This window comes from Dipodomys merriami, unplaced genomic scaffold (genome assembly GCF_024711535.1).
Source record: "Dipodomys merriami isolate MVZ:Mamm:240054 unplaced genomic scaffold, mDipMer1.0.p SCAF_5, whole genome shotgun sequence".
In the NCBI taxonomy this organism is placed as follows: Eukaryota; Metazoa; Chordata; class Mammalia; order Rodentia; family Heteromyidae; genus Dipodomys; species Dipodomys merriami.
The window spans coordinates 4,470,831-4,497,087 of record NW_027206068.1 but is presented as its reverse complement, the minus strand read 5'-3'; the positions used below and the strand labels follow the sequence as shown (position 1 = coordinate 4,497,087).

The 26,257-nt window shown below is 44.4% G+C and overlaps 1 protein-coding gene across 3 annotated transcripts in view; it reads right to left on the bottom strand.

Annotated features, from left to right (window-relative positions):
• Ddc (dopa decarboxylase) overlaps positions 1-26,257 on the bottom strand; it is a 103,006-nt gene that overhangs the window by 74,635 nt on the left and 2,114 nt on the right. For 2 of the 3 annotated variants that reach the window (XM_069995987.1, XM_069995985.1), the window contains exons 2-3: positions 9,132-9,344; positions 3,124-3,237 (exon numbers count right to left, since the gene is read on the bottom strand). In XM_069995987.1, the coding sequence (XP_069852088.1) occupies positions 3,124-3,237; positions 9,132-9,332 (315 nt within the window). In that variant the 5' untranslated portion in view covers positions 9,333-9,344. Of the gene's footprint in view, positions 1-3,123; positions 3,238-9,131; positions 9,345-19,074; positions 19,155-26,257 lie in introns of those variants that run through there. The other variant, XM_069995986.1, reaches the window with a different exon arrangement.

Sequence of the window (26,257 nt, the reverse complement as noted above, 5' to 3'; positions counted from 1 at the left end):
GACCTCACCCTCCTCACCAAGCCTTCACACAAACTGGGTCACAGGAGGTGAGCTGTGACCTAATTATCTTTGGAGATATCATTCACCCACCATGCAGAGACAGCCATGCATTCTCTAGGGGCTGGGGCTGGAGCAAGGGGCCAGGCATTGCAAAATTGTGGGGACAGCAATAGGATGTAACCTTCCAGTAAATCCCAGATTAAAATCACTCAATCTAAGATGGGCCTCAAATGCCCGAAGCAAATCTCAGTGATGCACTCCTTAACCAAGACTGGCACAGGAGAATTAGCTGGAAGGCACCCACAGGCACCCCAAGAACCTTCCTTCATCTTGCCCTGTTGGGCAGGTACATGCCTGCTCACACATTCATCTGTTTGCTTATAGAAGGAGCTAGAAAATTTGGTGGACCCTCTTCCCTGCACATAAGGGAGTAGAAAGAGCCCAGGATAGAGTTGAGGAAGTAGGCATCATGTGCTTTCATGTCTCATCTTTAAAGTTTTTGGTAACCCCTGGGAGAGAGTGAGGGAAGAGAGGCCATTGTCTAAAAAGAAATGTACACTTTACCTGACCTATGTAACTGTAAGCCCTCTGTATACCACCTTTACCATAACAATTAATTAATTAATCAGCCAGTCCTGGGGCTTGAACTCAGGGCCTGGGCACTGTCCCTGATCCTTTTTTTTTTTTTTTGCTCAAGGCTAGCACTCTACCACTTAAGCCATAGCACCACTTCTGTTTTTTTCTGTTTATGTATACTGAAGAATTGAACCCAGGGCTTCATGCATGCTAGACAAGCACTCTACCACTAAGCCACATTCCCAGCCCACAACAATACATTTTTTTAAAGGAAGTTTTCAGTGACCTTACTCTGAGGCCCCTCCCCTTCTTGTTGCATGCAGAGGTCAAAGGTTGGCTTGGGGAACCTCTGTCTGCCTCTGGATATCTCTTTAAGGAGTCCCATGGCAACCAAAGTATTCTCATATCTCTCTGGGCACATCAGCATTCTAATGTATTGCCAGCAAAAGGAAGTGAGGACTTGACCCTTATTGCTTGGGTCAACCACTGTGGTGGGTTCTGTTCCAGCCTGGTTCAACTCTAGCTCCAGCCAGAGGACCCAGCACTCACTGTGAAAAGTCACGGGTATCAAACAAGACAGGGTCTGAGACAGAGAGGCATCCCTTCAGGGAAGGGCAGACACAATGACAGATGATACTGAGTCACCCGGAAGGGATAAAATGGCTCTAAACCACCAGAGCCCCACAAAGCCTGCTGTATTATCTAATGAAAGCTAATGTCATTTGGAAGTGGCCATACTGCCACACCCAGACCAGCGCCACCGGGCTGAGAAGGCAGCCCTGAGTGCCTGCAAAAGAGCAGCACAGACAGCCTTGACAGGAGTCAGGGTAGTTGTTTTTCTCATCCTTTCCTGGGCATCTGTGAATCCTATTCACTGAGCATCTGATGACTTTTAGCTTGAAGAGCAGGTCCAGGTGGGTGAAGTACCTAGCTAAGTTCAGCTGGTGCTATGAATTCAAAAGCTGATGGTTCTTTCCTGCTCCTCAGGCCCTCGTTGAACATGAGCCAATACCCCAAAGTGCACTAGCTCCCAAGAATTCTGGACCTTTGCCTTGAAGAAGTCCCCCACAGTGTGAGCAGCACCAGGACCCTTGACAGCCAGTGGGACCTCTGCTTCTAGACACCAGTATCAGTTTCTCCTGAAGTGCTGGCCTGGAAGAAGGACTACCTGAGCGGGGAACTTTCTAGGCATTTTATCCCACAGAGAGAGGAACGGGAGGCATGTAGGCAAGTGCTAGACTCTGCCCTGGGCTGGTCTAGTAGGTGGATTTTCTCCCCTTCATCTCCCTCCAGGAAGCACCACCTGATGGAAGGGTATGGGGAAATAGGGTGCTCAGGCTTTGAGAGTGTTGAGAAATCCTCTGGGGGAATTTCTGGCTCTCAGCTTTGGGGCTTGAGCTATGAAACTTTGTGGCCTTGTGATTTTAATCCAAACTAAGAACACACACACACACACACACACACACACATGCATATTCTAACCTCTATATAACTTATATATATATCCATATATCCTAACCTATCTATAACATAAATATATCTTAGCCTATGTATAGAGATACATAGATAAGTATATGTATAGGTTATATGTATATATCAAATATATAAATATAGAGGATATCTAATCTATATATGATAATATATATGATAATGTACTCATACACACACACACACACACACACACACACACACACACACACACACACACACAACATAGCTAGATGCTGGTGGCTCACAATTGTAATCCTGGCTATTCAGGAGGCTGAGATCTGAGGATCTAGTTCAAAGCCAGCCCTGACAGAAAAGTCCATGAGACTCTTATCTTTAATTGACCATCCAAAAGCCAGAAATAGAGATATGAGTCAAACGGCAGAGCTCTTGACTGAAAAAAACCAGGTGTGAGTGCAAGGCTCTGAATTCAAGCCTCAGTACTGGCACAGAACAAAACAAGACATCTGTGTAGAATTGGCATTGGGTTGTTGGGGCCATTCCAAGAAAATCTCTCTCTCTCTCTCTCTCTCTCTGTTTTCTTTTTTCTTCTTTTTTATTGTGAAAATACTGTACAGAGGGGTTACAATTACATGAGCAAGATAATGAGTACATTTCTTATTTCTTATCAAGCATTGTAGCCTTCTCCTTTGTTTCCCCTTCCCATCCCATCCTTCCCCGGTCACCCCTCCACCCAACCCTCCTCTCCACCCCTACCAAAGTTGTAAAGTTCATTTTCGACATAACAACTTGTACATCTCATTGTTGCAATGGGTCCACCTGTATCCCTATTTAAACAATTTGTTTTTCCCTTCCCCTCCACAAATTATACCAACATTAAATACAGTGAAAGCAGGGTTTATACCGTGGGGGGAGGGACATACAAAGATCTCTCTGGCTCTAGACTCTAGAGCCTAGAGGCACCCTTCCTCAGTCTGAGTCCTTCCCTTCTAAGGTGGTCCTGATGGCCACAGGCCACACACCCCCCTCCTCTCCTCCAATGTGCACAGGGACCATCTCCCATGCAGGGTTCCCACTTAGAACCACTGGGATACTCACCCAAGTGAAGCCAATGCAGCCAATAGCCCCACTCAGCATGTCTGCGAGCATAGCTGGGTATGAGCTAGCCGTAGGGAAGTAGGCGAAGAAATAGGGGCTATGCCAGTGGGTCACCTGCAGGGAAAGAAGTAATCACTCAGTGAGGGAGCCAGGTTGCACACAGTTTAGGAGGCCCCAAGTCCCTCGAATTTTCAGGCATCTCATACCTTCCTTCCACACCTCCTGATACCATGTAGCATCCAAACTTCATTTCCCTGTCACTACAGTAACTCAGTGACTCTTGGTATACTTGGTATTTGCTAGCTAAGAAGAAATGAAGTCTCCTAAAACAATAGTGATTTAGGATCTATCCTGGTGCTCTCATCAATGGAAGGCACTGAACCTGATTCCTTTATGTTCAGAGCTGCTCTAACAAATAGCATGTGTGTATGTATGTATGCACATGTGTGTATGTGTGTGTGTGTGTGTTTTGTGTGTGTGTGTGTGTGTGTGTGTGTGTGTGTGTGTGTGTGTGTGTGATACCTGGTACTATTCTGGGGGGTTGGTCATGGGGCTTGAACTTAGAGCCTGGACTCTATCCCTGAGCTTTTCTGCTCAAGGCTAGCATTCTACCACTTTGAGTCACAGCTCCATTTCTGGTTTTCGGGTGACTAACTGAAAGTAAGAAGCATATGATCTTTCCTACTTGGGCTGACTTCGAACCTTAAAGTGAATAGCTAGGATTTCAGATGTGAGCCACCAGTGCCTGGCTCCCCCACCCCCCCTTTTTTTTTATTACTAGCTTCTCAATCACCATGTGTAAACATCACATTCTTGAGTGACATTAGTTTGGATAAAACACAGTCACTACTACATGTTATAAAGCAGGTACAAGGTGTTTCACCTTTACAGAGTTACGATACGGTACTGTTTTATGTCTGTAATACTAGAGGATATAATTTTAAAGACATCCCATGAGACTTGATTGTACTTTTCTAGCAGAGGGCCCAGAGGATGGGAGAGCCCAAAGCTCTGTATAGAAATGCACTTTCTTAGGAGTCTTTTTTTGTTCTTATTTTTAATGCCTGAGAGTTGATATTTCTTCAGTTAGTACAACTTCTCACCACCTCCTCCACACTTTCCTGTGCTTTTCCTGCCTCTTCTAGCCTAGCATCTTTCTGTGTCCCACAGACCTCTCTCCTCCTCTGTCCCATAGACGGACCACTGCCTCCCTGCCTTGCCTCCTGCGTGAACTGTGGACTTGCCCCTTCTTCAGCTCATAGGCATCTCCTTTGTGCTTCACCCTGGGTCAGATACAGAGAAAGAGCTAAAGAACTAGGGAAGGGGATGAACCACTGACATTTGAGCCTGGGGGAGGGAAGTAGGGATCAGGGTAGCAGTAAGGGCATTGAGGTGGCCATTGGTTGCTATGGACTAAATATCTGTGCCCCTTCAATCCATAGGTTGAAACCTTAGCCCCTCCAGAGAATCCTATGTCATAAAGTTGGACCCTTCATGATAGGACTGGGGCTCTTATGAGAAAGAGATCAGAGATTGAGTATTCTCTCTGTATGTGAAAATACAAGAAATCCACTATCTGTAAACCAGGAAGAAGGTTCTGACCTAAACCTACCCCTCTGAGTTCAGTCAGTGGCCAGAACTAGAAAATAAATATTTGTCATGTAAGCCATCCTATCTTATACCATTCTGCTTTCATTTACATCTAGAATGTCCCCCAACGTCTGTTAGAGGCTTTGCTCTCCAGGGTAGTGGTATCTGGGAAGTGGTGGCACCTTTAAAAGGTAGCACTTAGGCCGGTGCTAGTGGCGCACACGTATAATCCTAATTGCTCAGGAAGCTGAGATCTGAGGATGGAAGTTCAAAGCCAGCCCAGACAAGAAAGTTTATGATACTCATCCCCAATTAACTACTAAAAAGAGGGAACTGGGGCTGTGGCTCAGTGAAAGAGTGCTTGCCTTGAGCAAAAGGGACAGTGTTTAAGCCCTGAGTTCAAGACCCAGAACTTCCCCCCAACACACACACACACACACACACACACACACACACACACACACACACGCACACATGCACGCACACACGCACGCACACACGCACGCACGCACGCAAAACCGAGGGAGGTTTTTGTGCCATTAGAGGTGGGCCTTGAGGACAATGAATAAGACCCTGGCTGCTCCTCTTCTCACTTTGGCTTCCCTGTCATGAGGAGAGTGCGCTCTGCCACTGGCTCCCACCATGATATTCTGTCTTCCCACGGGCCCAAAGCAAAGGGATTATGGACTGGAACCCCCTAAACTGTAAACCAAAACAAATCTCTTCTTCCTCTTCTTCTTTTTTTGCCAGTCCTGGGGCTTGAACTCAGGGCCTGGGCACTGTACCTGAGCTTCTTTTGCTCAAGGATATCACTTTAGCACTTGAGCTACTTCCAACTTTTTCTGTGTATGTGGTACTGAGGAACTGAAACCAAAGTTTCATGCATGCTAGGTAAGCCCTCTATCACTAAGCCATATCCCCAGGCCTATACTTCTTTTTTTAAAGCTGAGTATCTCAGGTACTTGTTATAGTTTCCAAAATATGACTAGGACATTGTCATTTCACAGTCTGTTCAAAGATGTAAATATTTATTTTCTCTATTAAACTGGTTAAGTATTTATTATACAAGATGTTGCATTAGCAATCAATCCATGGACTATGAAGATACCAAGTCAGGGTGGCTCATCTATGGTCTGGGGGTGTTCAGTAGGTTCTTCTACAGCCATGACCACTCTCAGGTCAGTGAGGACAAGAAGGAGAGAGACAGAGAGAAACAGAGATAGAGACAGAGACAGAGGGATAGAGAGACAGAGATTGAGATGCAAAGAGACAGAGATTGAGGTGCAAACAGAGACAGAGACAGAGACAGAGGGAGAAAAATACAGAGAAACACAGAAAGGAATAGAGGGAAAAAGACAGTGACAGAGTGAATGAGAAAGCGAAAGATAGAGAGATCCAGACACATAGAGAGACAGAAAGCCGGAGACAGACCCTCGAATGACAGAAAGAGACAAGAGAGAATAACAGATAGAGAAACAGAGAAAAGAGGGAAGGTGACAGAGAGAATGGGAGAGAACAGAGACAACAAAAGGGGCAGAGAGAGAGATGAGACACAGAGAGACAAAGACAGAGCTAGACAAGAAAGAAAAATAGAGACACAGAGATGGAGACACAGAGAGAAACGGAGGGAAGAAAACAGAGTTAGAGTGAATGGGAAAGACAGAGAGACCAAGAAAGAGACAGAGACAGAAAAGGAGAGACACAGAGAGGAACAGAGGGAAGAAGATAGAGATAGAACAAAATGAGAGAGAGAAGGAGACAGAAAGAGAGAAAGTGAAAAGGGGAGGCAAAGAAAAGAGAGGGAGGGAGGGAGGGAGGGAGGGAAGGAAGGGAGAAGGAACGCCAAGCAGCTGGGCTTGAGGGTTGAGGTAGGGTGACTATTGGTGAATCTCAGAGGCCCTGAGGGACTACACCGACAGGATGATGTATTCAGCGCAGCTGGCCTGGACCCTACAACATTTTAGAGGCCAGGAAAAAATGCTTTATTTTTAAACCCAGAAGACATAGTGAACTTTTAGGTCAAAGGGAAAAAAAAAAACACCTATACGATTAACGCATCCATCTATATGTCAGGGCACTTGTAAAGTGCAATTTTGCATATTTCTGTGAAAAAAAAGAGCCCAGGAAGACAGTGCCCAGGGCCTGCAGAGGAAGGTCGGGGCCCCAGATCTTCATCTTCTCTCAGCCGCCCGAGAGGCCCCACACTGCCTCTGGCTCTGTTTCCTCCCTCCCTGCCCCTGGAAACCTGGAGAAAGTGAGAGAGCAGCTGTGGACTGGGAGAGGGGGTTGGGGCTGGGCGGCCCCAGGCTTGCTCTGTCTCACTGCCATCAATCACAAGCCAGCAGCCGGCGAAGCTGGACAGCCGTGTCCAGGGACCTGGCTCTACAGCCCGTTTCCCAGCTCTGCTCTGCAGTTTGTAATCTGAGCAGGAAGTCTGCAGTTTCTAGTCTCCTATCCCCCAGACTCCTCATCTACCTGACATTTGACTTCCCCTCCTCTGCATGGAGGCTTTATGCTGAGCAGCCTGGTGTATTTGCACAGCTTTCTGGCAAGCTCAGAATCCTGTGCTTACTCAAAGCATAAATACCAATGGAAAATCTCCTGGAAGGTGAAAAATGAGAAGGCTGTGAACTCTGCAGCTCAGAGCCTGAGGCTCAGCCCCATTCGGAGGCCCCAGACCATGGGCCTTTGCATTCTGCCTGAAATCAAGAAACTAGGGTTTTTGTGTTGCTTTGTTTTAAACTCACGGCTTCTCGCTCTTGCTTGGCTTTTCCACTCAAGGCTGATGCTCTACCACTCAAGCCACATTTTCTCCACTTCTGGTATTTTTGCTGCTTAATTGGAGATAAGAGTCTCACAGGCTTTTCTGCCCTGCCTGGCTTTGAACTATGATCCTCAGATCGATTTCAGCCTCCTGGGTAGCTAGGATTACAGGCATGATCCACCAGCTCCCTGCAAGGGAGTTGTTCTTAATGACGCCAGATCCGTCCTGCACTGCGTAGCACGTGCTTGTTTTTCATCAACTTTACAACCACAGAAGTGTTGTGGCAGAGGTGGGCAATCTGCCAGTTCTATCAATGCCAGGCTCGGACTTTGCACAGTATCCGTTGAGTTGAATTGGCCCCCTTGGCAGGTTTGACTACCCTGTCAATGCCCTGACTGATCAGACCAGCTTGCTCATAAAAGCAGGTTCATGGACAGGCTTTTAGATACAGAAAATTACACTGAAAAGACAGGAGGAAGTGACATTTTAGTGCCAACGCTCTTCCCCCTCTGAGGATTGGCAATAGTGACTGGTTCTTTTTACTTCTGACTGGGCTGCTCTGTGCCCTTGGGGCAGAAAAAAATGCCATGTTGCTCACACCAAGCAAAATAAAATGTGATCCTCCATACCTGTGAGTCATCTTTTGATAGACACACAAATGGAAAGGGAGGACTGACTTATCTGTAACCACGAGGTTCATTTCTTCTAGCCAGCATTAAATGGAATATTATAGGTAATACACTCTGTCATGGGGCAGGGCCTGAGTTTCTGAAGTCCTTGGAATAAAGCCTAGGCCCTGCCCTGGATGTTAACGTGATCTGAGTTAGAATTGTGGTTCTGTCACTTACTAGTGGATCACCCATGCCTCAGTTTCCTCCCTTGCAAAACATACATGAGAAATATTTAAAAGTTCAATGCCTAGATGCCTCTAATCATAGAAAAAAAATACATATCGATGGTTGGGAAGTTGGCTCAGTGATAGAGTGCTTGTCTTGCATGCATGAGGCTCTGGGTTCGATTCCCCTGCACCCCATAAGCAGAAAAAGCCGGAAGTGGCGCTGTGGCTCAAGTGGTAGAGCACTAGCCTTGAGCTGAAGAGCTGAGGGACAGCACCCAGGCCTGGAGTTCAAGCCCCATGACCTACAAAAAATAAAAAATAAAAAAATAATATTTATCGAAATGAACTCCAGGAAATGGGAACAAGGTGTTCTTTTTCTTTGTTGTTGTTTCTGTTTTCTTTTCGTCTTTTCTTTTTGTCTTGCTTGTTCATTTATCTGTCTTTGGGAGGGGATGAAGGGGCACAGAAATGGTGGGACAAAGGTAAACAAATGCAGCAGTGGTACTCACCAGACACTATTTTGAAAAGGAACTCTACAATTTGTGGGAGGGGACAGGAGAGAAAAACTGGGAGAGACTGAGGGAAGGGGTAACATTTTCCAAAAGGAGTGTACTCTTCATCGGACTTATGTAACTGTAACCTCTCTGTACATCACCTTTATAAGAACAATTTTAAAAATGTACAAAAAAATGAGAAAGATTTCTCTGCAATGCAACTGTTGTATGGATTTGGTAAAATAATGCCCATTGCATGGGACATAGTATGTGTCACATCAGCACATACCCTTCTGTTCTGTGACTGTAAGCACACACCTACCCCTGGCATAATTATCTTCTCAACATCCCGGATGATGTCCTCAAATGTCTCTGGTTCCTGGGGAGCAGTGTCAGGGATCAGGGGCCGCAGGTAGCCAGGTTCCACATCTGGATAGACCTGGCGTCTCTCAATGCCTTCCAGGTAGTCAGCTATATAGTCTACCATCTCTTTCCCTCTCCTCCGAAATTCACTTGCATTCATGATGACTGAGATCTGTCAGAGATAAAAAGCAGAAAAATGAAAGCTGCAAAACAGCCTCAGAACTAGAGAGAACACAATTCCAAGCAAAGACACAGGTTAGGTCACCTGGGCAGGAATCTCTGCACTCTGGAGGGCCATCCAACCCTCAACTAGGGGGCTTCCATGTCTGAATAACGTGGACATAATACTAGATTAGCATGCTGTAGCAAAATAATCCTTCTTTTCCTAATCAGTTACACAATAGATGACAGCATAGCTCCTCCTAATTTCATTTTTGACATTGATAAAAGACACAGAACCTCCCAGTGTTGGTGGCTCATGCCAGTCATCCTAGCTATTCAGGAAGCTGAGATTTAAGGACCATAATTTGAAGCCAGCCTCAGCAGGAATTCATGAGACTCTTATCTCCAATAAAATACTAAAAAGCCAGAGGTGGTGCTGTGGCTTAAAGTGGTAGAGCACTAGCTTTGAGCAAAAGAAGCTCAGGAACAGTGCCCAAATGCTGAGTTCAAGCCCTAGGACTGGCATTAAAAAACAAAAAAAAAGACACAGAAACACACATTGTTATCCATGATCTATTCTAGTGTTGTTGACAAATACTGGCCCAAGTTCAGCCTCTGCCCTTACCTAACCATTTGACAGACACAAGCCTTTGAAATGAAGGCAATCAATTGAGAGAAGGCAACTGGACTTGTTTCCTTCGAGCTGTGCCCTCCAGGAGAAGAGGCACTATGCTGCCTATTCCAAACAAAATAAAGGTTTGTGTTTACCATACATAAAATTTACCCTTTGATAGACACATAGGATGAATGTTTCATTTGCTGGGGGCTAACTTACCTGCAATCAACCCACCAGGCTTGTCCCTCAGAGCAGCATCCCCACAGTACACTGTAGGTACCATGTACCTTGGGGATAGTACCTGCCCTAGGAGCTGTGATCTGAAGTGGAATCCGGCTCCTTTATTTACTAGAGGATCGTCTAACTATATGGAAATAACAAAATAGAAATAATCAGCCTTAGACTGTGGCTCCTCTTCTAGGTTTTGGGGAGTTAATTAGAAATAACAGTCCCATGGACTTTCCTGTCTGGACTAATTTCAAATCTTGACCCTCAGATCTCAGCCCTCCTACCTAACTAGGATTACAGAATAGAAATGCTTTTTTAAGGAAATATGCTAACAACGTGTACTTGTCCTCTGAAACACATTAAAGCCTAAGAACTAGGAGCTGGACAAAATTAAGGATACGTTTGCTTCTCAAAGCCTCAGGAACAATTTCTCATGGGAACATGATACTTATATGGCCAAAACATGACAAAGGAAACAAATACATACCAAATGGCCATCAAAAGAAGAATTCCCAGACAAATTCTAAGATGATACCTGGTTGATATTTTATAATTTGTTCTCTGTCTTTTCTTTGCAGATTCTTATCTACCATGACCTTTACAGAATGTGCCTGATGCAAGCCCACAGAGACTTTGGTGCTCATTTTGGAGCTGTTTGATCATTTGTACCTTCAAGCTGGGCAAATATTAGCTGAGAGTTGTGAGTATGATGGTGGTGATGGTTTATGCCTTCTCAGGTCTATGAAAGAGTTTCTGTTGATTTAATCTGATCTGTGTGGTAGCAGCTGCCTGCCACAGGTTTTACATGCAGCCTTTATCATGTGCAGTGAGTCAGTCACCACCCAGGATTTCTGGCTCCATGTCTTCTTACACTAATGGCAGTCAGAGCACACCTCTAAAGTCACCTGCTTCAGGAAAATAGGAACAACCTTTAACTCTCTTCAAATGACTCCTCACTCATGACATTACTTTATTTTCTATTGTAATTTATTCCACTGAGGATCTTTACTAACTGAAGATGTCCATGGAGGGTCTTCAACAAAAATCCCAGGAACTAGACCACAAGAGGTGCTGCTAAGATTTGCTGAATAAGAATGAATGAGTGAATAAATAAATAAATAAACAAACAAATGGTTTTCATTTTCAAACTTTTCTTTGGTACCAGAACTACGGCTTGAACTCAGGGCCATGTGCTTTCACGTGGCTATTTTTGCTCAAGGTTGTGCTCTACAGCTTGAGCCACTCACTCCTCTATTTCTATCTTTTTACTGGTTAATTAGAGATAAATGTCTCCCAGATTTGTCTTCTTGGCCTGGTTTTGAACTGGGATCCTCAAATTTCAACCTCCTAAGTAGCTAGGTTTATAGGTGTGAGCCACTAGCATACTGCTATATGGTGTATTGGGCTCTAGTCTGTATGTTTCAGAGCCCAAATCACCAACTGGTTACATCTTTGCCCCCAAAAGAATCTCAGAGTCAATCACAACTCAACTATGACAGATTCCTGCAATTCTGGGACCCTGATCATTTCCAACACCCTGAGCCTCAGTGTTTACTCTCTGTAGCATGAAGGTGTCCACAGACATAGCCATTTGACCAAAGACTCATAGAAGGTGTGACTTGTTTTTGTTTTTATTGGTTGGTCATGGGGCTTGAACTCCAGGCCTGGGTGCTTGTCCCTCAGCATTTTAGCTCAAGGAGAGTGCTCTACCACTTGAGCCACAGTACCACTTCTGATTTTCTGATGGTTAAATGGAGATAAGAATCTCATGGACTTTGCTGCTCAGGCTGGCTTTGAACTGTGATCCTCAGATATCAGCCTCTCGAGTATCTAAGATTTCAGGCGTGAGCCACCAGCGTCTAGTGAGGGTGTGTGCTGTGGAGGTGGAGGGGGAAATCTGCTTCCATGAGAGCTGGGTAAAGAACTTTGGCTGGTGATTGGAAATCTGAAAGTTCTAGAACCATCTAGGCCCTATGTGAGAAAGGTCCTGGCAAGCAGAAGGGGAGACCATCCCAGGTGCCCAGTATCTGTATCTGTCCATGGTACTGCCCTCTATCTCACACAGGGCCTGGTTTACTTCAAACCTTGGGACCCTGGAGATTTTGTGCCTCTGGAGACTTTCCTATCTTGATGAAAACAATTGCATTGACTCTCTTTCTTTCTTTCTTTCTTTCTTTCTTTCTTTCTTTCTTTCTTTCTTTCTTTCTTTCTTTCCTTCTTTCTTTCCTTCTTTCTTTCTTTCTTTCTTTCTTTCTTTCTTTCTTTCTTTCTTTCTTTCTTTCTTTCTTTCTTTCTTTCTTTCTTTCTTTCTTTCTTTCTTTCTTTCTTTCTTTCTTTCTTTCTTTCTTTCTTTGCATTAGTCCAGAGAGGAAAGAAACTATAATTTCTATTTCCCAAACCAGTTTCCATCCCCCTTCCAGGATTGTGAGAACCTGTGTCTCTTTTTACTCCCTTGAGCATGTCTATATAAATCCTGTCTTTTTGACCAACATGTTCTCTCTGTGTGCTTCCAATCAAACCGTAAGAAGTTTCTAGCCATGTAAGATTTGGACTAATTGCAAGAATGCTTATGTGATACCTTGATCTTAAAAACAAAAAAAAATCATCCAAATTATGTTTAAGTCTTAAAAGCTGGTTCAAGAATGTAACATGCTCTGAAGGAACTTTATGGGAGCATTTTTTGATGGTGACCATGAAGTGCAGGAATAATCAAAACCAGTGCAGGAAAGGCCTTGGGGTATATACAGACAGGCCGAGGTCAAGGGTACTTCTGCATTGACTGTGACCTTTAACCTTGTGAAGGCTTCCTGTGGGAGTCTGCAAAGTCCAGGCATGCTTGAAATATCTCCCAAGAGTGCTGCCCTAAGCAGAGGCTGCCCTTGTTGGGAGGAAAGAAGGGATATAAAGAAACTCTCTCCATTTCCTGCTCAGTTTTTTCTATAAACTTGAAATAGTTCTGTACATCTTTTAAAAACTTAAGTAAAACAATAGCTGAGCCAAACAGCCTCATTTTCTAGCTTTAGAAGCTTCGTCAGCTCCTGCTCAGAGACATAGTTTTACTTTGCACTTCTGCTGTGGGGCTCCACCAATGTGTTCATTTGCAAAGTGGAAATTTCTGGAACTCTGGGTTCAGTGTTGTCTCATGGAGATTTGGCTCACACTAATGAATTCATCACACGAATGGGCTGATCATTTCATTAGATCAGAGCTAGAAGTGGAGAATTGTTTTAGAGCTCAGACCTGTGTTCATATCTAACCACTGTTCTGGATTGTCCCTCAGTCTGCTGAGGAACTAGTCCACTTGCAGCGCTCGTGGAGCTCTTAGGAATGTCAGTGTGACTGAAGACATGTGACTCAGGTCCATGTCCCATGTATGAGCTTTAACTACTGCAGAGTGAGAACGTTCACAGGGACATGGGTGGGAAGGAAGTTGAAGTCACAGGAACCAAAAAACAAGTGCTCTGGGAGATGCCTGTGGCTGCACGAGAAATAGGGGAGTTGTCCAGAATTTTCCTTCCTACCCTTTTACTCATCAGCTGAGTGACTTCAGGTAATAGGATGGTGAGGAAACTTTCTGAGTGATACACCCCTCTTCTTCCCTCCCTCCACCTAGACCAGAAGGTGGAGCACCACAGCTGGCTCTGCTCCCAGGGCCAAGGCCAGACATCTTATCAGGAGGAGGTTGAGCAGGGAGGGCTGCCCTTTGCCTTCCATCAATCCCCCAGTTGGCAAAACCCTCCCAGAAACCTGGGGTCATGGCAACCAGAGACACACAGCCCCCAAGAGTCAGAAAGGAGGGAGAGGGGGCTAGATCTGCAGGCAGAGATCAAAGGATGGTGTTTTAACTCAGTGCTTTGCTGGATGGACACTGTTTTCTGTCATTATTCTACAAAGGAGGGACTTGAAATCTGGAGACATACAAGGCCTTGCTGGCTATTTAAGCTAATGGGTAGCAAAGTTAAGGCTCAAGCCTACCTTTGCCCTTATACCAAATTGTTCCCAGTATAATTGAAAAAATTAAGCCTGCCAGGCACTGGTAGCTTATGCCTGTAAGCCTACCTACTCAGGCGGCTGAGCTCTAAGGATCATGGTTCAAAAACACCCTCAACAGGAAAGTTCATGAGACTCTTATCTCCAATTAACCACCAAAAAGCCAGAAGTGGAATTATGGCACTCAAGTAATAGAGCTCCAGCCATAAGTAAGAAGGCTAAGAGAGGGGCTGGGAAGGTGGCTCAGTGGTAGAATCCTTGCCTTGCAGGTATGAGGCCCTGGGTTCGATTCCTCAGCACCACATAAGCAGAAAAGGTCAGAAGTGACTCTGTGACTTAAGTGGTAAAGCGTTAGCCTTGAGCTGAAGAGCTGAGGGACAGCATCCAGTCCCAGAGTTCAAGCCCCACGACCAACAACAACAACAAAAGAAGGCTAAGAGACAGTTGCCCAGGCCCTGAGTTCAAGTCCTAGTATCAGTACCAAAAAAAAAAAAAAGAAAACAAAATAATCTTGGGAAGAGCTATACTCACGTCATTTGTATGAGGAGAACAAGGGAGGTATTTGGTTACTTTCTTACTCACACCATGTTTAATAAATAATGTCCCCTCTAAGTATTCTTCTAATGGCATGAAGTCATATAAAAGATTCAGTCCAAAAGACTGCAAAAGTCTAACATGTACAATTTCAAAAGAAAACCAGAATGTCTGAGGCTTTGATATTCCTCTGACTTAGCCCTGACATAGAAAATGCAAATAGTTACAATGAGAATATACATATTTTCTAGAATCCTTCTTGTACATGACATTTTTCCCTGCATGCAATTATAATACGCAGACTTCTGTAAATATACCTCATCTTTTTGCCCTTAAAACTGCAGAGAAAAGAGTTCATAGCCCAGCTTTGACTGGCCATTCCTAGGTCTGATTGATGTGCACACAATCACATTGCCAAAGGCAAGATATCAGAGCGCGGCTTCAGAACCCGAGCCTAATCTGTTCTTCAAGGTTGCTAATTCCCCAGGGCATAACAGGTGGGAGGACCATAGTTCATTTTTTGTCTAGGGCCAAATTTCTTTTAGAAACTACAAAAAGTTTACCACAATGAAAGCTTTGTGAATATCAATGCTCTTCTCTGTTAGCTCCTCTTCTCTCGATAGAGTTAACATTAAAATTGAACATTTCCATTCAATGTCGAATTAAAAATTGAGTATTTCTCCTTTGAAATTTGAATCTTAATCATGTTCATTCTTGTTGGCTGTATTTCTTTTTCTTTTTCTTTTGCCAGTCCTGGGACTTGAACTCAGAGCCTGGACACTGTCCTTGAGCTTCTTTTGCTTAAGGTTAGTTCTCTACCACTTCAGCCACAACATCACTTCCAGTTTTTCTGATTAGTTTATTGGAAATAAGAATCTCCTGAACTTTCCTGCCTGGGTTTTCTGAGCAACCAGGATTATAGGTGTGAGCCACCAGTGCGTAGCATCTATTTTTCTTTTTGTGTGTGTCATTCCTGAGGCTTGAACTCAAGGCTTGGGTGCTGTGCCTGAGCTTTTGTACTCAAGGCTAGCCTTCCACCACTTGAGCCACAGTGCCACTTCTGGCTTTTTGGTGGGTCACTGGAGATATAAGTCTCATAGATTTTCCTGCCCAGGCTGACTTTGAACCACAGTCCTCAAGTCTCAGCCTCTTGAGTAGCTAAGATTACAGGCCTGAGCCACCAGAGTCTGGGTTCACTATTTTTGTTGTTGTTGTTTGTTTAGATAAGAGCCATCGAAGAATTCCAATTTTTCTCCTTTGTGTATTGCAAGGAGAAAAGTTGCCCAAGTCTTCTTCTTTGTCACCTACTTTCCCTCCATCATTCTCCTCCTTCCTTGGATGCTCTAGAAGTCACATTACTAGCCTACAAGAGATCACAGCCACTTGCCTTTCTGCAAACTGGAGGCTATTTATGCTGTGATCCAGCCAGTTGCCAAATTGTGGCTATGTTACGGATGGTTTATTACTTGTTATAAATACCTGGCACTGGTTGGTGTGAGTCTTATTTGGTATGCTTCAGCATATTTTTGGAAGAAAATCAGTTTTTTTCCCCCATGAATCAAAAGCATTGATTTTTTTGCCATTCATTGTAAACTCTTTTTTTTTTTTTTTTTGGGTCCAGTCGTGGGGCCTGAACTCTGGGCCTGGGCGCTGTCCCTCAGCTCTTCAGCTCAAGGCTCACGCTCTACCACTTGAGCCACAGTGCCACTTCCGGCTTTTTTCTTTTTGCTTATGTGGTGCTGAGGAATCGAACCCAGGGCCTCAGGCATGCAAGGCAAGCACTCTACCACTGAGCCACCTTCCCAGCCCTCATTGTAAACTCTTTTTATTCCTTATTTGTGTGTATGTGATTGTGTGTGTGTGCGTGCGTGTACATGCAAGTACTGGGGCTGAACCTCAGGGCTTCCTGCTCTTGCTTCACGTTTTACCCAAGGCTAGCATTCTGCCACTTGAGCCACACCTCTACTACTTCCAGCTTTATGCTGGTTAATTGATGGTAAGAGTTTCACAAGCTTTTCTTCCAAGCCTGGCTTTGAACAACAATCCTCAAATCTCATCTTCCTTAGTAGTTAAGATTACAGTCATGAGCCACCAGTGCTGGCATTTTTGTCCCTTGTTTTGCACATTGCTAGTCTGTCCCCAGTCTTGCTATGAAGACTATATTTGAGGATCCTCCAAGTTATTTTTGAGAATATATTAACAATAAGAATCCAAGTACATACATATTACCTGATGTCTTATAAGGACTTGATATGTACTAGCTTATTTAACATTCTCAAAAAACCCTGCAAGGAATTGCCAATCATACAAAGGCACATAACCAGGAAGTCCATGAGTGGGTGCCATCTTCTCTCCCTCTAAAGCCAACATCTTCTCCTCCTTACATCTTTGGCTTGGCTATCCTGTATCATCACCTTAGCCTGTGAGTCACAGGTTCAACCCTAGGTTTGAACAAGAGTTCTTACCTGGACCATGGATATAATGTCTTTAATGCCATAAACAGTTCTGAGGTCCTACCCATTCCCATACAGGAAAGGAGGAGATTGTAGCTTCCAGTAAGCAGGCCAAGCCCTACAGCTTACAGTCCCACATTGGGACAGATTCCCCATGGAAACAAGACAGAGGTATACAGAGGTTCAAGGGAAGCGTCTGTTTCCACCTCCTCAAACATAAAAAGTGTCCAATGGGAGTACAACACCCAGGGAGCAAGGTGCAAGCACCTGTCTTTGTTCCTCATCAGTATATTGACTCTGTAGAGCCACACGATTACCCCTCTTCAGAGAGAGGAAACAGACTCCAGAGAGCAGGTGGTTTGTCTAAGCCAGTGCTAATCAAAACTGGAAGGCAAGCCTGTTTCCTTCTGCTGGTGGACCCTCAGCCACCATTCAGAACCCAGAGGGATTTTAATCTTTCCTCTGAGCCCATGCCAGTCCCTGCTCCATGAGTGTGCAGAGTGCATTTGCACACTCCTCGTGTCTTCCTCTAGAGATGCCACAAGCCATAAGGGAGTCACCAGGGTGGCTCTTCTGAAATACTCACACACCTAATTTCCACAGAGTATTTTACAAAATTCACTCTCAGACTCACAATGGCATTCCGAGAACCAGAGGCCTTGGGGGTTGCAAAACTATCAGAATAATCAACGGCTAACAGGATAGCAGACAAATGCAACCTAGTCATTGCTTGGGACGTGCGGAAGTTTTCATGATTGTATTTGACACTGGCTGTGAGCCAGGGTCTACCTGCCATGTGATCGGGAAAGAAGAAAAGGAGGCTTAATGAATGTCATGATTTTTGTCTCCTTCAAAAACATCCAGACAAGCTAGTGACTCACCTCTGTAATTCTAGCTACTCGGGAGGCTGAGTTCTGAAGATGGTTCAAAGCCATCCTTGGCAGGAAAGTCCAGATGTTACAGATGGTTTATTACTTGTTATAAATACCTGGCACTGGTTGGTGTGAGTCTTATTGGGTATGCTTCAATTAACCACCAGAAAACCTGAAGTGGGGCTGTGGCTCAAAGTGGAGAGAGAGCTAAGTTCAGGGGCAGTTCACAGGCCCTGAGTTCAAGGACCATGGCCAACAAAAGATGAACTCAGACACCCTCCTCAGGCTCCCTCATTACTCCTTATCCCTCCTCATTATTGCTGGGAGAGCCCACAGTGTGTCAGCTGGAGCTTGGGGGCATCTCTGAACAGGATCCTTGACAACCCATGGGAGGACCAGCTGTTCTCTGCACTTCTCACCTTTGCTTTGGTTCTCCCTGGGAAGGGGAGCCAGTACTCACGTGAAGAAGAAATGGAAAGATGCCTAAGGGGAAAATCCAAATCTTTCACCTGAATTTCCCCTGGAAATAAGGCAAACTGCAGTGACAACTGTAGACCATTCTATAGCATTTCCAATGCCTCAGGACACACTTTCGTTCCCCGAGCAGCTACTAGGTGCCCTACTCCTGGCTTTACTACAACATTGAGAGAAGAGCCATCATCTTTTCCTCATCTGTACAACACCTGCTCCTCTTTCCCCTCCACCACGTGGGGGGCTCATATACAAAGGAGCCAGCTTACAGCCCAGACTCAGAGAATAAGACTAAAAATCATCCAACATTTCCTGATGGTTTGGGGGACTTGTTGCTTAGAGATGCTTTCAAAAGAAGAAAAGGCAAGCAACAGTCTGATTTCTTAGAAAGTTCCCCCACAACAGTTCTGCCACTTGTGCATGCTGTAGATGTCCAGCATCACAGCAGGCAGCATCCCCTTCCCACTGATATACAAGGAACCAACACAGCCAGAAGCCACTGTACACTCCCACCCCAACCCCAGGGACTGGGCTATCCAGGAGCTGGGCGCTGTGAGGACAAAGAGAAGTACTCACAGGCAGCCGGGTTTCACCTCCTTTCTCTGCCTCCTCTCTTTCCTCTCCTCGGTGACAGTTGAAAGGCACAGAGGATGCGGTTGCCATTTATGCAGACAAGTGTCCGCCTCCCAAAGCCAATCAGCGTGGCTTGCCTGGCGTTATTTACTCAGAGCATCTTCTGATCTCCCAGCCTCCTGCCCCCACAGGATGTGAGCACCCTCCCAGAGCCCAGAAGGATGCAAGGGAGAAGAGGAAAGTGTGGGGACTGAGGAGATGGGACAGATGGACCCTGTGTGTTTCTGGTCACAGTATGCGACACAGACTCAGGTCCAGTGCTCGCAGGGACTCTCCTGGCAACTGAGAAACCCCAGGCCCTATTGAAGGGATGAAGATAGGGTTAGTGTGAGCCCTAGGGAGCCTTGTTCAGTGTCTGCTACTTCCAAGAAGGGCTGCTGAGATGCTGTCTGACACAGGTGTGAGAGGCTCATGGTGCCAAGGCTATTGGCTGTCACTGAGACTACAATGCCATGGGCACAGATTGGGGTTTGAATCCAGTGCCATCCCTGGCACAAGTATGTTTTGTCCTTATTTATCTTATTGGGGATGTCTCTCCTCTGCTCCCTTGGTAGTAAGAGGGAAAGCACCTGCTCCCTAGCTGGTCAGCAAGATTCCAGGGGCTGCATTTGGTTTTTCTTTAAGGGCCATACAGAGTCCTAGGAATCTAGAAAAGGAGCTTGTGCTTTGCAGAGGATAAAGAGCAGAAAACAGGATCCACCCCGTGAGCAGCACAGTGCAGGTTCCTTTCACTGACTTCCACACATATGCTCAGAGAGGTACACACATGTGCATGGAGAAGCACATGCAATGCACAGAAAGACATACATGCAAATGTATGTGCATGAAGGGACAGCAGGCACTAGGACCACATATACACACGTACACATGGAGAAGTACACACATGTGCCTGACACCTGCGCAGCAAGGTGCACAGATGCACACATAGCTGTACACATAAACATCCACTCACTGTATGCATGCATACTGTGATATAATGCATGTGCCTGGAGACATACAATGCACAGAAGGCACACATGCACATGCATATTCACAGAGACATACACACATGTGCATGGAAAGGCACACATGGATGCACACATAAGCACCCACACCTAGCATGCAGGTGCTCACAAGGCACTTAGCACACTCACACAGGCACACATATAGACCCATGTGTGTAAGCACCTGCCCACTAAGTATACCTGCTTGCACAATGCATACATACCACATACAATATGCACACCATGAGCATCACAGGTGTACACACCCACACTATGTGTCAGTACAGTCGACAGTCAAGAAATCCCCTAGAGCCATCCATCTTGCGGTTAAGGCAGCGTCTCTCCAAAGGAGCAGGAGCTGGGGCAGAGGCAGCCCTTCAGTGTAGCAGGGGAGGGCTGCACAGTGAAGGGCTGAAGGGTGGGTAGCTGGGCAAGGACCCCAACTAGCCAGCGAAGCTCCTTCCACTGGCAGCTTGGAGCAGCAGGCACTAGGACCACAATGGCTATAAGGAGATTAGGTCCATCTGCGCACAAAGGAGCTCCCCATGCCTGGAGCCACCACCCGGGGAACAAGGACAGCAGGAGGCTGACTCACCCTCCAAACAGAGTCAGCCAGCCACAGGGGAAGCCTGGAGCACACACTGGACAGATAGACGTCTCCAGGACTCTCAGGGCACAGTAGCTCAGACTCTCCCTAACCCACGACCTTCTCAGGAAGAGTGGTGCTGGCAAGGGAAGGACTGGCTAGGAGCTTGGAAGTTGAGGAAGGTAGGCAGGTAAATGCAGGACACCAAGAGGACCAGCCTCCCACCTCTCTGAAAAAGCACATATAGCCCCACCCAGAACAAGGCTGTGATAAACACTAGTTCTGCACAAGAGCTTGGGACATAGCAAGAGGTCAGATGCCTAGTCACTGAGAAAATCTTCCACTGCATAAAGAGTGCCTCACATGGTCTATCTCCCACTATAGGTATTTGTAGCTGGACTCCATCATTCCCTCACAACTGCTCTTATTTATTATCAGTCCCGTGGTTCAGATTAAGACACAGGCCCAGAGATGTGAAGAAACTGCTCACAGGTCACAGAACCAAGACATGCCCTATAGGGCACCCTGCACCATTTTTTAGTACAAGGCCAGTGCCGGCTGGGTGTAACCAGGTCTACCTGCCATGTTGCACTGCAGAATGGAGGTGACAAATAGAAGAATAATCAGAGTGAATCAGCCAGTGCCAGCTTTGAAGGGTGAAGTGAAGTAGGTGAAAGGGGCTGCTCTCCCTGGAGGGAGGTGATGGCTTACCCTGGCTTTGTCTTGCATTTCAGGATTTATAATGTCTATCTTTTCTCATCTTCTTTTTTCTTTTCTTTTTTCTTTCTTCCTTTTTTTTTTGTCGGTTGTGGGGCCTGAACTCTGGGCCTGGGCGCTGTCCCTCAGCTCTTCAGCTCAAGGCTAGAGCTTTATCACTTGAACCACAGTGCCACTTCCAGCTTTTTCTGCTTATGTGGTGCTGAGGAATTGAACTCAGGGCCTAAACATACAAGGCAAGCACTCTACCACTGAGCCACCTCCCTAGCCCTATCTTTTTTTATTTTTTTATTTTTATTTTTTATTGTGAGAATACCATACAGAGGAGTTACAATTACATGGGCAAGATAACGAGTACATTTCTTATTAAGCATTATTGCCTCCTCTTTGTTTCCCCTTCCCATCCCTTCCCATACTCAATAGAGCTCTTGGTCACTTGTTTGCCTTCATTTGAGAAATGGGCTATTGATCATTTATAAATCAGGTCTTTCTTCTTCTCCTCCTCCTTCCTCTTCCTCCTCCTCCTCCCTCCTCCTCCTCCTCCTCCCTCCTCCTCCTCCTCTTCTTCTTCTTCTTCTTCCGCTTCCGCTTCTGCTTCTGCTCCTGCATTTCCTAGTATCTTATAAGTCTGGATATTAATCCCTTGTTATGTGCATAGTTTTGCAAACGTTGTCTCTTCACCACTGTGTGATTGCGTATATAACAAAATGATCTCACAGAAGTAAGGGGAAAACGGTGGTTACCAGAGCCTGGATGTGAAGATGGGGGTGGGAGCAGGAGGATTCAGTTATAATTAGGTGACTGGTGTGCTGCCGCACAGGATGGCCACTGAGATAAAGACTGTGTTTCTCAGAAAGCCAGGAGAAAGGATATTGAATGTTTGTACCTTAAAGAATTGGCAGATGTTTGAGGAGATAGATATGTTTAATTTAATGTGACATGCTGCCAGTGTGTCAAATTATCATATACTACATACTACCCCATTATTGTGCAAATTTTAATGTTTCTATGAATTACTTAAGAAAATAAACATAAGGGCACAGCAAGGGAGGAAGTCCTTGATTTCCAAACCACTTAGGGAGCATAGTTAGATGCCTGGAAGGAAAATGAGGCTCCACACACATCTGAAGGGCACCATAGACCTGGCTCAGGTATGTATTTGGAATCACAGGCTTGGGGAGAAAAACTGGAGCTTGGGTGGGAAGAATGGGAGAGCATACGGAGTCTGAGATTAAGCGTAGAAATTTTTAAAAAGGCATGCCAGTGACTGAAGCCTGCAAACCTGTCTACTCAGGAAGCTGAGATCTAAGAATCAGGTTTGAAGCTGGCCTGGAGAGCAAAGTCCTTGAAACGGTTCATCTCTTATTAACCATTAAAAAAAATCAGGAGTAGAGATGTGGCTGAAGCAATAGAGAACCAGCCTTGAGTTACAAAACTAAAGGACAGTGCCCAGGTCTTGAGTTTCAGCCTTGCTATCAGCACACACACACACACACACACACACACACACACACACACACACACACACACACACACACACACACACACACACACACACACGAGACAGAGAGACAGAGACAGAGACAGAGAGAGAGAGAGAGAAATAAAAAGATGGGAGGTAATGTGGAAGACACAAGGTGGAAACAGCATCAGGACAGCAGTCTCCTGGTTTAGGCTAGAATCTATTTTTGTCGCCCACAAGACATAGTCTTGTGTTTTTCCCAACCATGTCTTGATCACAGCTTAAGAATTTACAGCAGAAACAAACAAACAAATAAACAAAAGCCACCTGTATAATATAATCAAGCAAAACATACATACAGTTTAAATGTTATAGCATGAAACAGTTTTGGGGATGACAAAAGAGACCTAAATAAATGGACATAAATGTTCACTCGTTCTTAGGAACATCCACACAACCAATACTTCAGTTTTTCTCACTCTGACAAGCAGAGTCAATGCTACTATCATCAAAATTCCAACATGGGTCTTTGACTCTGAAATATAAATAGAAAAGCAAAAAAAATCTATGAAAGGCAGCATACGTCTGAGAATGGAGATGGTGGGGAATCTTGTTCTATAGTCACAAATACAATGGTGCTGCTTATATTGTGTTACATAGATGGAGACATGGCTTATTAAACAGAACACAGAGCCCAGAGAAAATCCACCCTCTCCACCAAGTATGGATGACTGTAAGATGTGGTATTACGGACCAAGAGAGAGAAGATGGCTTACAAAAAGTGCTGGAACAACCCTTTGTCCTCTTGGAAAGATCTGAAGTTGAATCCCTTCTTCATCCCATTAACAAAGAACCAGGCTTGATGAATTAAAACCTTGATTGTGAAAGGTAAACTTTGCAAGAAAACAGAGGTGCCTATGTTTATAATGATGGAATGGAGAGATTTCTTTATGTGATTTGCCTCTTCAGCTAGCTATAGAAGTCTGACAAACAAGTATATTTGTCCTTACTATTGCTATTAGAAACTAGATATTAGTTTCTAAAGTATAGATACTAGAAACTAAAAGGGAGCCCATGGGTTGACATTTATGATGTACAAAGGTAACTCTATAGGAAAGCAAGTATTTTTCAGAAATAGAAATGTGATTTCTCATGAACATGCTAATAGGTCTCTTTTTGATTGGTAATCAAAGAAGGCAACTGTCTATTGCAAACATATAGAACTGCAACAGAATTTTCTATACCCATCCTTGTCCTGGCCACTCAACTATCATCTCTTAAAAGTTACAATAACTTATTTGTTGATTCAGGTGGATTTCTGAGTAAACAGAACTATTATCTGTGAACTGTGATGATGTGGCTTATTTCCAATTCTTTGAAGTCCTTAATTTGGTTCTCTTTCCCTGAGCTGTTACTGTGCCAGCCTGAGACATGGCTAGGAAGTGTCTGAATAAGGAAAGCTCAGAAAATTAACCATTGCCTGTTCCCACTCAGTTGGAGAACCTAGATGTGATGGTGATAATGATGATGTTGTTGTTGTTGTTGATGATGATGATGATGATGATGGAACATAAATATAAAAGAGGAGTGGGGTAAGGGAAGGAGGAAAAAAGACAGGACAGGGAGATGAAGAGGATCAAAGAACTCCATAGGCATGTATGTGTAGCTAGCATAATGAAATCCATCAAACACATTGAAAAAGAGGAAGGAAGACTAGAAATAAAAGGCAAGGGTGAACTTGCTCAAAATACCTTGAATACATGTATAGAAGGATCACATTATGACTGTATGCTAGTAAGAGCATAAATTAAAGAAATGCAACTAATGCTGCAGAGGAAATGAGTGCATAATTTGTTTTGTGATTAATTTACAATCTGAGAATTGAAATAGTGAGCACATTTTCTCCATGAAGCTGTACAATTTTAGTATAAGTTTAGTCTTATACTAAGTCACAAAAGATCTATTTTCATTCTGTTGTAATATAAACATGAGCTTTATTTTTTTTAATATGGCTAGAAAAGATTTGAAAATTTAAATCATCCATGTTTTTGGCACCGTTCTAGCATTCCTCTCCTTCCAGGACATGGTTGAATTGAGTGTTTCTAACATTTCACGATTAATTACTGCATTGGATTGGAAATTCTTCTATAATTAATGACTGTTTAAGTTCACCAAATGCATTTCTGCACTGAAAGAGAAAGCCATGTATTCTTCCCCGCATCTCAATTGCCAATGTGATAAATAGCTGGCTGCAGTTTGGATCTAGAATGTCCCCTAGAGACCTATGTGTTGAAGGCTTGGTTTCTCTAGCTCATGATGGCCATTGGGAAGTGGCAGAACCTTTAAGGGCTAGGGGCTAGTGAAAGTCACATCCTTGGACCTTTGCCCTTGAAGGGGAAATTTGGATCCTCATTCCTCCTTCTTCTCTTCTGCACCTAGCCCTGAGATGAATGAGCTTCCTTGGCCATTTGCTCCTCTGCCAGGATGACCTGCCTCACCACAGATGCACAAGTAACAGAAACAACCAAGCATGAATGGAAATCTCCAGAACTGTAAGACTAACCTTTCCGATTTTGAAATGGATCATCTCAGTTATTTTGCTACAGCAACTGAAAGTTGATTTATATGATGACATGAATAAAGTTTCTAATTTTTCAAAATGCTGTTTAGTCTTGATATGAAACAATGATGCACTAACATTCTAGGTACAAGTTTCACACCTGTTTTATAAAGAAAACTGTTTATCCTTCTACAAATTGATTTTCTTAGGACAGGGGCCTTTGGCTTACACTAGTAATCCTAACTATTCAGGAAGCTAAGATCTGAGGATTGTGGTCCAGAGTCAGCCTAGGAAGGAAAATCTGTGAGACTTGTACCTTTTTAAAAAAATATATTTTTTATTGTAAAGATACTGTACAAAGAGGTTACAGTTACATGAGCCAGATAATGAGCATATTTCCTACTGAGCATTGTTACCTCTTCCTTTGTTTTTCCCTTACTATCCTTTCCCTTCCCACCTCCCCAACTCCTCCCTCCCTCCCCTCCAAGTTGTAAAGTTTGTTTTTAACATAGTGTCTTGTAGGTCTCATTGTTACAATGGGTCAATCCGTATCCTGTTTCAGCATTTTGTTATCTCCCTTCCCCTCCCCAAATTAGAAAAATGTATCTACAAGATGCAGGGCACTGGAATCAAATACAGTGACAACAAGGGTTATACCATGGGGGAAGAACATACAAAAGAAACAAAAAATCACACAGTACACTAAAAACAACAGTGACAATGAAAAAAAATCTCTGTGTCCCTATCTTGGGGTTCATTTCACTTAGCATCATATATGATCATATATACATAGCTTTTGACCTTTTCTGCTCATCTGG